Raw genomic sequence first — 13396 nt, 5'->3', positions numbered from 1 at the left:
ATGTTCTGAGATAGAGACACTAATAGCTTAGTAGTTGTTAATAACCAGTAAGTTTCTTTATTCAGAAACTAGAGTCATATTTAGACATAGTCCTGATATGTTACTGTATATATTTAAATATTTAACTTTCCTTTGTGATTTTTTTTTTTTTTTTGGAACTTATCTCAGGAAGTCTTGCACATGTTAATGTACTAAATGCCAAAACTGGGGTGGAGAGGAAAGTTCAGGTACTTTGCATCTTCCCAGAACATATGAATATACATGTATGTTTATGCTTATGTCACATGTATATGCTTACAGTGTTACTCAGTTACTGTATACATTTGGAATTTTATAAATTTTGCACAAATAGTCTAAATCCATATGACTTCTGTAAGTGATTTGTGTTTCTAAATTTTAAAATAAAATTAGTCTTTACTTATCTGCCAGCATGTATATTTTTAAACTGAAAAGAACACTGTACCCCAATTAGCTTACATTTACTAAGGACTCGGGTATTAGTGAGCTATAGTCATTTATAGTATTGAAGACTTCCTAAAGGCAAGAACCAGTTAGATGAAATAACTGCTCTGTATAACTGGGAAGAATGTGAAATGCAGAGTGTGATCACCTAGGTACTTACACTGCACTTCTTGGTGCCTGGTACTTACTCTGGGCTACCTCATCCATGGAGCAGAAGTGCCTCAGATGTTCTAGAGCTCACATAGTAGCTATACCCAAATGTTAAGTTTGTATCTAAAATGTGTTTTCTAAGTATCCTTTGTTTTCCAACAGTACTGTGAAAAAGAAAAGGCCTCTTCCAAGGACCTCAGGCACACTCATGGAAAAGGTGAACCAAGTAGACCTGCCAGGAGGCTGTCAGAGTCTCTGCATTCAGCAGATGAAAACAAGACTGAATCAAAAGTAGAAAGAGAATATAAGCGACGGACATCCACTCCTGTTATATTGGAAGGAGCTCAGGAAGAAACAGATACCAGAGATGGAAAAAAACAACCAGAACGCTCAGAAACTAATGTGGAAGAAACCCAGAAGCAGAAAAGCACCCTTAAAAATGAAAAGTATCAAAAGAAAGATGATCCTGAAACACATGGGAAAGGCCTACCTAAAAAAGAGGCAAAGTCTGCCAAGGAGAGGCCTGAGAAAGAGAAAGCTCAATCAGAAGACAAGCCATCGTCAAAACACAAACACAAAGGTGACAGTGTGCATAAAATGAGCGACGAGACTGAACTTCACTCTTCTGAGAAGGGCGAAACAGAGGAAAGTGTTCGGAAGCAAGGTCAACAAACGAAACTTTCTTCAGATGATAGAACTGAACGTAAAAGTAAACACAAGAGTGAAAGGAGACTGTCAGTATTGGGTAGAGATGGGAAGCCAGTTTCTGAATACACTATAAAAACAGATGAGCATGCACGTAAAGATAACAAAAAGGAGAAGCACCTGTCGTCTGAAAAATCCAAGGCTGAGCACAAATCAAGAAGGTCAAGTGACTCTAAACTTCAGAAAGATGCTCTAAGCTCCAAGCAGCACAGTGTAACCTCGCAGAAAAGAAGCGAGAGCTGTTCTGAAGATAAGTGTGAGACAGACTCCACTAACGCCGATAGCAGCTTCAAACCAGAAGAGCTTCCTCATAAGGAGAGGCGACGAACGAAGAGCTTGTTAGAAGATAAGGTTGTGTCAAAATCTAAATCAAAAGGTCAAAGCAAACAAACCAAGGCTGCTGAAACAGAAGCACAGGAAGGTGTCACAAGACAGGTGACAACTCCAAAGCCTGATAAAGAGAAAAACACAGAAGACAATGACACAGAAAGGCAGCGCAAGTTCAAACTTGAAGACAGAACTTCTGAAGAAACTGTCACTGACCCTGCATTAGAGAATACTGTATCTTCAGCACATAGTGCGCAGAAGGACTCTGGGCACAGAGCTAAGTTAGCATCAATTAAAGAGAAACATAAGACAGATAAAGACTCAACCTCCTCTAAACTTGAGAGGAAGGTCTCAGACGGGCACAGAAGCAGAAGCTTAAAGCATAGTAATAAAGACATGAAAAAGAAAGAAGAAAATAAGCCAGATGACAAGAATGGTAAAGAAGTTGACAGCAGTCATGAAAAGGGCAGAGGGAATGGCCCAGTCACAGAAAAAAAACTAAGTAGAAGGCTGTGTGAAAACCGAAGAGGAAGCACGTCACAGGAAATGGCCAAGGAAGATAAGTTAGTAGCAAACATGTCAGGCACTACCAGTAGTTCCTCTCTGCAGAGACCAAAAAAAAGCACAGAAACCACATCGATCCCTGAACAAGAGCCAATGGAAATTGATTCTGAGGCTGCTGTTGAAAATGTGTCTGAACTTTCTAAAACTGAGGACATCAGTAGTAACAGTTCTCAGCAAGACACTGACTTTGAAAATGTTACAAAACATAAAGCCACTGCTGGAGTTTTAAAGGATGAGTTCAGAACTTCCATGGTAGATTCAAAACCAGCAGCAGCTGTGACATGTAAATCAGGGCGTGGACTAGCAGTAACGAGCATTTCTGAAAGGCATGCTGACCATAAAAGCACCTTGACCAAGAAAGTACATAGCCAAGGTAACCCATCAAAAGCAGCTCCTAGGGAAAGAGAGCCAATTCAGCGAGGAGCCCAGGAAGTAAGTGTAGACTCTGAAGTGAGTCGGAAAGCACTCTCTAGGGCCCCATCAGAAAACGAGAAGGGGCAGAAGAATTTGAAAGGCATGTCCAAAACTACCGAGGAATGTGGCACTCACAGAAATGCTTCTCTTGAATACTCTACAGACTCAGACCTCTTGTCATCCTCAGGCTCTGTGACTGTTGTTCCTCAGAAAGAATCTCACAATTCTAATACAATTCCTGTAATTGACAGAGAAGCCATATCAGAAGGCGGCAGAGCCAGTACCTCCCTTGCAAATCATTCTGATGTCCCTAACCAATATTCGACTGTTAAGAAGTCAGAAGTACATAAAACAAATGGCAGCAAAGAAGGTAATGATGGCTTCACAGTGGATATGCCAACAAAAGCAAATGGCGGTAGCAAAAGGCATCTTTCTGAAGATAGCCAGGCCACATTGCTGTACAGTAAAGAAAGCAAAATAAGCATACCTCTTGCTGACAAGTCAATGAGTGTGACTGGGGACAATAAGAACATTAACAAACAAAGGAGCCTGATGGGCACAGCCAAGAGAGAGAGTGATCTGAAAGTAAATCCTGATATAAAGCAAGACAGTGCTGCAGGCGAGCATGTCGTAGACCTGAGTACAAGAAAGGAGGCTGAGACAGTCAGACGTAAGCATAATAAAGAAATACCAACTGATGTTGAAAGGAAGACTGAAAACAGTGAAGTAGACACCAGTGCTAGGCGCGATTCTGCTCCTGTGCCACAGCAAAGGCACGGGAAAATGGAGAGGGGGGCAGCTGGATCTGGTAGACGAGACAAAGCTTTTATTGCTACTAGTACTGAAGGGACGGACAAAGGCATCATGTTAAACACAGTCAAGACTGGAGATGCCACCACCACTTCATCAGAAGTGGGAGAGAAGGGGACAGCCTTACCTTGCACCAGTATTGAGGCGGACGAAGGCTTCATGATGGGTGCTTGCCCTAAAAAACATCCCCTCCAGGTTGGGGCAGAAGCCAGTGAATGCACTGTTTTTGCTGCAGCTGAAGAGGGTAAGGGTGTTGTCACAGAAGGATTTGCTGAAAGTGAGATTTTGCTTACAAGCTCCAAGGAAGGAGAAAGTGGAGAATGTGCTGTGGCTGAGTCAGAAGACAGAGTAGCAGGTCCCTTGGCTGCTCATACAGTTCAAGCTGAAGCCAATGTGAACAGTATTACAACAGAGGAAAAAGACGATGCAGTAACCAGTGCAGGCTCTGAGGAAAAGTGTGGTGGATCTGCATGTACAGTTGAGGGGACGGCTACTTTTATTGGTGAAGTTGAAAGTGATGGAGCTGTTACAAGTGCTGGAACGGAAATAAGAGCAGGATCTCTGAGCAGTGAAGATGTTGATGGGTCCCAAGAAAATAGGATACAAGTTGGTCCTAAAAAAGAAACAGAAGGCACTGTGACATGTACTGAAACCAAAGGAAGAAATGATAACTTCATTTGCTTGGTAACTAGAGTAGAAACCCAAGAGCAACGTGTAGTTACAGGTGCAGATGTGGTCCAAGTAAATGCTGCTAAACCCCAAGAGGCAAATGCCAATCAAGGAGATGGTTCTGGAACTGATGGTGCAGAAGGTGAGAGTGCAGTCACCAGCACAGGCATTACTGAAGAAGATGGGGAAGCATCAGCAAATTGCACAGGCTCAGAAGACAACAGGGAAGGCTGTGCCATAAGTTCTGAAACAGAAGAAAGTGCAGAGAGTGCCATGGACAGCACAGAAGCCAAGGACATTACTAATGCACCTTTGGTGGCTGCTGGTCCCTGTGATGATGAAGGCATTGTGACCAGCACAGGTGCAAAAGAAGAGGATGATGAGGACGAGGGTGTTGTGACTAGCACTGGAAGAGGAAATGAACCTGGACATGCTTCCGCTTGCACAGGGATAGAAGAAAGTGAAGGAATGATGGTTTGTGAGAGTGGAGAGGGGGGTGCTCAGATTGGCCCTACGATAGACCATGTGAATGCTGAGGCTGGGGCAGCAACTGTGAATACAAATGACAGTAATGTTGATAGTATGAGTGGTGCAGAGAAGGAAATCAAGGACACCAACATCTGCTCCAGTGCCAAAGGGATTGTGGAAAGCAGCGTAACCAGTGCCTTGGCAGGAAACAGTGACAGGCCACCAGTTCTATGTGGTAGTGAGGGTCCTATGGCTAGTGCATCTTCTCACCACAGTGATAGTCAGCTTACCAGGAAAGAAACAGTAGAAGATACAACTATTTCCACTGGTTTGGTGAAGGGCAGTGATGATGTTCTTGTGTCTGGTGAAGTTCCAGAATGTGAAGTTGGCCACATGTCACCCAGGAAAAATGAAGAGTGCGATGGCCTTATGGCTTCTACGGCCAGTTGTGATGTTTCCAACAAGGACAGCTTAGCAGGTAGTAAAAGTCAGGGCAATGGCTTGATGATTTCTACTAGTACAAATGCTTGCACCCCTCAGATAAGTGCAGTCATAGATGTGAGAGGAGGGCATTTGAGCACTCTGAGCACTGAAGAAATTAGGGACGGCGTCAGAGTACACAGGGAAGGATTCGAGGCTCCTATGCCCAGTGCAGTTTCAGGTGAGAATAGCCAGCTCACTGCTAGCAGAAGTGAAGAAAAGGATGAGTGTGCTATGATTTCCACAAGCATAGGGGAAGAATTCGAACTTCCTATTTCTAGCGCTGTTACAGTCACATGTGCTGAAAGGCAGCAACCAGTTGCAGCAGTTGAGGAAAGCACTACAGGTCCAGCCTTGGTAAGCACCGAGGACTTTGAGGTACCTATGCCCAGTGCTCCCACTGAAGCTGAAAGCCCTCTTGCCTCCACCAGCAAAGAAGAGAAGGATGAATGTGCTCTCATTTCGACCAGCATAGCTGAAGAGTGTGAAGCTTCTGTCTTTGGTGTAAGTAGAAATGCACCATCTGTTACAGATGGGAATGCAGTCATCTCAACAAGTTCAGTGGAAGACTGTGAAGGCTCTGTGTCCAGTGCTGTCCCTCAGGAGTCCGTCTGTCCCTCAGTCATACCAGTAGAGGAAACAGGTGACACTGCCATGATTTCCACAAGCACTTCTGAAGGACGCGAAGCTGTCATGGTTGGTACTATCCCTACAGATGATGACCAGGCCACCACTGTGAGAGGGGAAGATTTGAGTGATGCTGCCATTATTTCCACCAGCACAGCAGAGTGTGTGTTGACGTGCACTAGCCTAAGCAGGCATGAAGAGAATCAGCAAGCCACGCACAACCCAGAAGGAAATGGTGGACATTTAGCTACAAAGCAAAGTAAGTGTGAATTACCCATGCCCAGCCTCGTGGCTGAGCGTAATTGTAAGTGCCCTGGGCCATTCAGGATGGGCAAAGGAGTAGGTCCTTTAATGGCAGTAGGCACCAGGGGGGAGCATGACAGGCTGCCAGTCTGTGAGCCCTCAGTGGGACAAGGCCAGCCAGGCACTGCTTTGTGCTTAGGAGAGGAAGAAAGTCATGGCATGGACTGCCCTGGTCAAGACCTCAATGCAAAAGAAAGAAATACATTGCTGAGCTCTGTTCAGAGGGAGAGCAAAAGTGCAGAGGCAGAGGCAGCAGGGGACAGTAGCACAGCCAGGAGAACAGTGAGAAAGGACTCAGAGAGGAATGCCAACTCACTGTCTGAGACAAACTGTCTGAGAGAACCAGAACAGAAGCCTGCTGAGGACACCTCTGGCAGTACTCACTGTCTGACAGCAGTAAATCCTGGTGCTGAAGCTGATGGCATGCTGCCCATCACACATGCTGCATTGGAGTATCCTGACCACCAGGAACCTGAGAGCAACTTGAAAACTACCACCAAATGTATTACAGGCCAAGAGTCACAAATGCCTTCTTCCCACACAGGAGTCCTTTCAGCTGTCTGCCATGTAGCTCCATGTGCTTCAGAACAGGAGGGGGGCTTGCCTACAAAAAGTGACCACAGTGGCACGTGGACTAGTGAAGGGTCGCCTGAGAAAATGGGACATGTTGCTGGTGCAAGGCAGTCATTCCACAGGGAAGGAAACCTTGATGTCACTCTTCCTCCTGAGGATAATGGGTGTGGTGTAGGTGAGAGTCCATTTAGAATTGTCTATTCTAACAGAGGTGACTTTATAACACATCCTGTGTCTTAAACATTAAAACTAGACCATTACTCATGGGTCAGTATAGAAGAGTCAGGAGGCTAAGGGGAGGCATCTAAACATGTTGATTTTCATGACTGGCAAGTTTCTGAGCTTCGTCCATCTTAAGATCTGTTTGTCCATACTTTAATTGGTTGGTTGGGTATTGAATCCTGGACCTGTCACATACTCTACAGCTGAGCCATATACATTTCCAGCTCCTATTTTTATTAACTGAGTTGGCAATTCAAGTAAGATGCAATAATTTCCCGTTTAGAATATTTGGAAGGAGGGTATGCGCCTTCAAATGTACTATTCTTGTGGAAATCAGGAATCTCTTTCGAAGGTATAGTTCAGTGATTATACTATCCAGTTTCAGGTGCTGTATACAGTTTCTGCTATGCTAGGCTCTAGAGGTGCAGATAATCAAAGTGGGAAAGACAGCTATGAATTCTTCCACAGTGACTCAAGTATGACAAGTGCTTAGGATGAGTAGAGAGCAACATATTCTACAAACTCAGTTTCTGAGTTAAAATTGAAGGAGCCATAGACTTTGATTTATCTCCATTTTAGCTTTATAAACTATGGTATCCTTAACATTTAAAGAGGAAGCAACTTTACTTACACTAAGCCTAACTTCAGAAAGCTGCAGCTAGTAGATTAAGCCCTGTTTGTTAAGCAGCATAAACAAATGCCCTAAGGTATCTTCTCCAAGGAAGAGCATACCAGTTGGTTGTCTAGCACCAAATAGCTCAGAAAATACACATAAGTAATGTTGTACACACTGAGCAGGTTATATGTTTAGAAGTGTGTGTGTGTGTGTGTGTGTGAGTGAGAGAGAGAGAACGCACATGTATATGTATGTACATACATATGCACATAACAGCAATTAATGAAAAAAGAGGACATGAATTTAAAAGAGCAAGGAGGGGTCTATGGCAGTTTGGAGGGAGGAAGGGGAAAATGATACAATCTCAAGAATAAAAGGGGCTGGAGAGCTGGCTCAGCTTTAAAGCACTGACTGCTCTTTTAGAGGACCCAGGTTCAATTCCCAGTACCCACAGGCAGGTCACAACTAACTCCAGTTCCAGAAGGATCTGACACCCTTGCAGAGATGTATATGCAGGCGGAACAATGTACATAAATATAAATAAATGTTTTTTAAATCAAAAACTTAGGAATAAACGTATTCTAAGGGTTGAAACAAATAATTTACCTTTCCCATTACATTTAGCCTAGAATGAATTGAATACTCCCAATAGTTGGTGTGAATCAGTTACATTACATTCTTTTATTAATCTGTCCCCTGGAAGAGCAAATAGAAGCCTTTTAACAAGGAAAACCTTGCAGGCTCTTGGAGAAATGAAGTCTCTTGCTTTTTTTTATCAGCTTCTGTGTGTGGCAGGTGAGGGAAATAAGCCACAGTTACAAAGAATGTGATAAAATTGCTCCCTGAGAAGATTTCATTGTCTCTGCGTCGGCCTGACAGGTTTTAATTCTGTGTTCAGTTTCACTGTGTCAGGAAGCAAAGTGAGTCTACCATACATCACCTTCTTGGTCGGGTCGGTAGTTATAAATCTCAAAGGTTCAGAATGTTGCTTAGATAGTTTTAGAGACAAATTTAGTGGAGCTGACTATAGAACAATACTAGGAAGTAAGCACAAATAATATATTTTATCTCCCTTTCTGGGCAGCTTACCTTTTTATGCAAACATTCCCCAGAGATGAGCAAATGGCCCTTTTCCCCCACGGTGGGCTTCTTTTCCCAGTCCCTTTCCCCCACGGTGGACTTCTTTTCCCAGTCCCTTTCCCCCACGGTGGACTTCTTTTGCTAACAGTGAAATAAATCAGCCAGCATAGGTGGCTCTGACTACCAGATAACATGCCATTCGTTTTTAGTGTGAGATGTATTTTTGCATTCAGTTTTTAAAATTATGTTAATTCTTTGAGTTTTATTAGGCAATGAAGAGTCACCACCAAAGGGTATAGGAGGATTGGAACTGTCGACTGGCTTAACAACTGAGGTAAGACCCGACACATGGTGGTGTTGTCTAAGCTAAGAACTGCAGTAATCTTAGTAAAAAGTACTGTTGTCAATTCCATCTCCTCGAGGCAGACATGTAGCCACCTTCAGTCTCTCTGTCACCCATGTTTAATTTTCAGTCAGCAAAACATGAGGCGAGTTCCCATAGCTACCACCAATGCCTCAGTGACTTTAGTGGTTTCCCGTTAGACCTTGACTTCTGTTGCTGCCCTTCCTATGGGCATGTTTATGTTGCCATGTCCAGTGTCTTTAAAAATGGTAATTGGGTCTTGTCATAGCTCTGCTTAACTTTTCCATGGTTTCATGTTTTGAATAAAATTGTTGTTAATTTTGATAGATCTGTACCATATACAATTTAGACTCTTGTTTCCTGTTTGTAGACTGATTCCTCAGTACTGCCAACAGTGTGATGAGCTGGCAGTGAATGGAGGTTACCAACAATGCAGAGGGAGCTTACCCCAAAAGAGCATTGGACAGGCAGCAAGGAGAGTTTGCAAAAGGACATTGGTGCAGAATTATAAAATAGAGTTGAAGCTCATTGGAAGAGAAAGAAGAGAAAACCTAGGCAAAGAGAGAAAGGATGGAATATACTGTGGTACTTCAGGCTCCCTGCTGTAACACTTCATTCTGGTGAAGGAGTAGGCTTAATCAGGAGTAGGGAGGACCACATGGATTGTGCTAAGCTAGAATTTTAACCCTTTGCCGTAAAAGAAGCATTGATGAGTGAAATGTGAGATTGGACTGATTTTCCCTGTTTTGTTTTTAAATGTTGACATGCTAATTTTTCAGTTCATGGAAGTAGATTATTCAATTTATTCTGGATGCTGAGGGAGGAGACATCAAATATATCAGTTGCCAGCTAGGCTCACCTCGCTTATTTTTGTGGTGCTTTGGATTTTCATAGATATCTGTGAGTTCAGAGGAAGATACAAGTCATGGAGTTGTAGCGGCACCCGAGAACCCGTGTGTTGGAAGGCGGAGAGGGGCAGGTAGGCTGCTTCTAGCAGTCATTCACACTGTCTGTTGTTCACACTGTCTGTCTCTGCATTGGTTTTTTTAATTTCATTGAAGTTTAAAGTTGGTTGATGGTTTCGAGTAAAACACTGGCAGACAATGAATTTGCCTCTTACCTTTTAAAATAGTTCAGAGAAAATTCCTTTTTCTATTTTTTTTTTTTTTTTTTTTTGGTTAAAGATTTGTTTCAAATTTTGTGTATTTGGTGGGTGGGTGTGCACATGAGTGTTGGCAGGTGACCTGGGAAGCCGAAACTGTCAGGTCTCCTGCAACTGAAGTTAGAGGCAGTTGTAAGTCACTTGACCTGCGCCCTGGGAGCTGAACTTTGATCTTCTGCAAGAGCAGCACACCTGCATAGCTGCTGACTTCTCCCTCGAGCCCTGTATTCTTCCATTTTAACATACCCCTTTCACGTCCGCTTTTATATAGGATTATTGTTTAAATCTGGCATCTCCAAATAATCACAGAAAAAGGAGAACTGTCTGGGCGCAAGGGCTTCATTCCCTGCATGTTTCTCCCTGCCCTTGCTGCCCTCCCAGGGCTGCTGCAGCCTGTTTGCAAAAACCAATCATGTGCCCTAAGCCAAAGCACGCTGGCTGTTGCCCTAGTAACAGTATAAAACCACTCTTAGCTTGCATCTCCTCTTTCAAGCTACAGCATTCTCTATTGTCAGCCATAAAACTTTTAAGAGAAAGTCTCAGAGTTAGAAAAGGTTAGGGCAGCAGCTTTCAAATGTTTTCATCTCAAGACTCTGGACAGTTATGGGACTCCATGACCAAAATATTGCCAGTTTGAATGTAGAATGTCCCCAGAGGCTTATAAACTTGGACATTTAGTCTCTAGATGGTAGTGCTGTTTGGAAAGGTTATAGAGTCGCCTTACTGAAAGCAGCGCCTTACTGAAGGAAAAGGTTTAGATAGCCTACCTGTTCCTCATTCTTACTCTGCTTCCTGAGCATTGAAACAACGTGACCAGCCACTTTGTGTTCTGCCAACATGCCTTCCCTGCCACAGTGGACTGTGCACCTCTGGAATTGTAAGCCAGAGTAAACGTTCTTCCTTCTCTGTCAGCATGCTTCATCACAAAAATGAGAAAGTAACTAAAACTCACATTAAGACGACTAAGATGTTATCTGCCCTATGAGTTTGTGATTGTGTTAGGGAGTTTTCAATTGGCCCTGCATCTGCTATGCTCACAGTTAACTAAAAGGGGTACCTAACGCCAGCGGTGGCTGAAAGTGTAATTCAGTTCAGCAGTAAGTATGGCACTTGCCTAGCATGTGGGAAGCCCTTGGTTTTAATCACCAATACCACCACCAACAAAAAAATCTCCAGACAAAATTCACTATAAGTCTACTGTGTACTTTATTCTTATACTATGATTTTTAAAAAGAAAGGAAGGAAAGAAAAGGATGAAAAAGGCATCTGAGTAGGTGGAAGCAGAAAGGAGGAGCTGCCCTGGGCTCCACCAGTCTGAGAATCATTAGCGTAAGGCAATAAGGATGAGAACAATTGTAGCAATAGAAAATGGTTTTCTTCTCAGCCCTATACTAAGAAGAAAAGAACTGCTCTGTCAGGGTGCAGCTGAGTGGCCGATTATGCCTTATCATATAGAAGGCTCTAAGTTCCATCTTCAGCACCACAATGGGGGAAGTTACTAGAAACTTCTCACTTTTGAGGTTTGAACTTTCTCCTCTCTCCCTTCCTTCCTGCCCACCCCCCCCCCCGCCCCTTCTCCAGTGTTAAATATCTTACAAGTCAAGTGGCACAGCCAGTGTCATTTGGATGGCAAACAACATAAAACCCTACAAATACTACCTTAAAGGAAATGTATAGCTCCCAGAGCTGAGATGAGGCAGGGAATATCTGATGCAGGCACAGCCAGTAAAACTTGAATCTCAGCTCTTACACTCATCCTCCTATAGATCTGCTTTCTCAAGCAGAGCCTTGAGGAAAACGCTTTTGTACTAGTTCAGACCAGAATCCTAAGGAATGTGTTAAGCCGAGTGCTGTTTCTGGTATTGAATAGTGTTGCAGAGTCTGGGTTCCTACAGAAGATGCTAGGATGGCAGCAATGATACCTACTGTAGCTAGCTCTTTAAATCATTTCTTCAACAAAACATTAGGCTAGCTTCTATGAGAACCAACTTACGTGCCATGAGTAAGGCATGTAAAAGTGGATCATTTAGATTCAAGAAACACTACATATAATCCACAACACGACTGCTATCTGGAAAGTTGGGGGAAAGGGCATAACTGAGGACCGTTCTGGACAAAGCCATCTGAAATGGCCATAGGAGCCACACAGAAATTCACAGTCCTCAAGGCTACACCAAGATGCCGAGTCATTTATGCGGAAGTTAAGTAATCCAAAATATGAATTTATTGGTTAAATGGGTATGGGTTTTTAAATACTGTATAATGTTCACTGTCAAGAAGGAGATGTTTGTGCACTCTCAGTCTTTGGTTCCCATATCTACTTTTAGACTGTTTTACTGTGTTTAGGTACAATTCAATAAGAGATCTATTTACATAGAAGGAGGCTGTTTAAAAGAAAAATGTATATTCTGTCATTGTTGAGAAGAAACAGTAGGCTTTGTACTTCAACTTCCAAAGAATATAAACAGACCATTGCTGTTGGAGGAGAAAGGACCTAACCTTTCATCTGTTGGCATTATTTTTAAATGAGCCAGTGTTAACTGCAGTATAACAGATAACATTTAAGACCTTCCACCTTTTCCTTAGCTACAGAATATTGAAATGGTTAAATCACTGCAGTGACTTAATGGGCTACAGACATTATTGTAAAAATCCAAGCTGTTTTTCTGGTAATACACAGAACACAGGTTGTAAAAACTGATTGGTCAGAATTTTATGATTCACAAAAATAGTGGTCACTTGAGATTGTCTTGTTCAACTCTTCTGCTCTGGAAAGCTTTAAATGTGCTGCTCTACATTTCAAACAATGTTGTTTCCTTCTGTCTCATGTTTTTGAACAGCTGAACTACAGATGGAAGCTTTATTGATGAGGGAATCACTAAATGTAAGTAGCTATAATAGTTTGGGCCTTGATGATGTTTTGTGTTTTTTCATTTAAGGATGAGTAGAGAAGAGATAACCAGTCTATGAGGACTTGTGTGTACAGGAGGCCATGTGGAAGCATGCTCTCCACTCAAGTTGAGCAGCTTTCACTTGATCTTTTCTACAGTTGCCTACATCCCTGATAAAGAACTCTGAGCTTTCTGGGGTTTATTATAATAGGATTGCAAATTCAATTGGAATATCTTAAATTTTCTTGTCACGGTACACAAAATAATTTGAGAGTTAAACTTCACATTAGAAGGCTTGTCTGAATAGACTGAACTGTGATTGCAATAAACACTTTCCCCAGGTGTGATTCTTATAATTTCTTTATATCCTTGAAAATTTTGTTTTGTGTTGCCCCAGTGTATCTATAGGGAACCTAACACCGGGGGGTGAACATTTTTATAAAATGCTCACAAATCTCCATTAGCCATTCTTCCCTGTGTCCTAGAAGAAATGGGAAGGCGCTCTTATT

General features: G+C 42.7%; 1 protein-coding gene across 11 annotated transcripts in view; it reads left to right on the top strand.

Moving 5' to 3' along the window:
* Bod1l (biorientation of chromosomes in cell division 1-like) overlaps nucleotides 1-13396 on the top strand; it is a 56818-nt gene that overhangs the window by 21421 nt on the left and 22001 nt on the right. For 2 of the 11 annotated variants that reach the window (XM_017321062.1, XM_006504053.3), the window contains exons 10-14: nucleotides 775-5935; nucleotides 6524-6727; nucleotides 8731-8804; nucleotides 9729-9813; nucleotides 12837-12880. In XM_017321062.1, the coding sequence (XP_017176551.1) occupies nucleotides 775-5935; nucleotides 6524-6727; nucleotides 8731-8804; nucleotides 9729-9813; nucleotides 12837-12880 (5568 nt within the window). Of the gene's footprint in view, nucleotides 1-774; nucleotides 6728-8730; nucleotides 8805-9728; nucleotides 9814-12836; nucleotides 12881-13396 lie in introns of all 11 variants that reach the window. The other 9 variants (XM_006504050.4, XM_006504051.3, XM_017321065.1 and 6 more) reach the window with 5 other exon arrangements.

Source organism: Mus musculus, chromosome 5, assembly GCF_000001635.26.
Source record: "Mus musculus strain C57BL/6J chromosome 5, GRCm38.p6 C57BL/6J".
NCBI lineage: Eukaryota > Metazoa > Chordata > Mammalia > Rodentia > Muridae > Mus > Mus musculus.
Note: the sequence above shows the minus strand (reverse complement) of the source record. Positions and strands in the feature narration are given on the sequence as shown.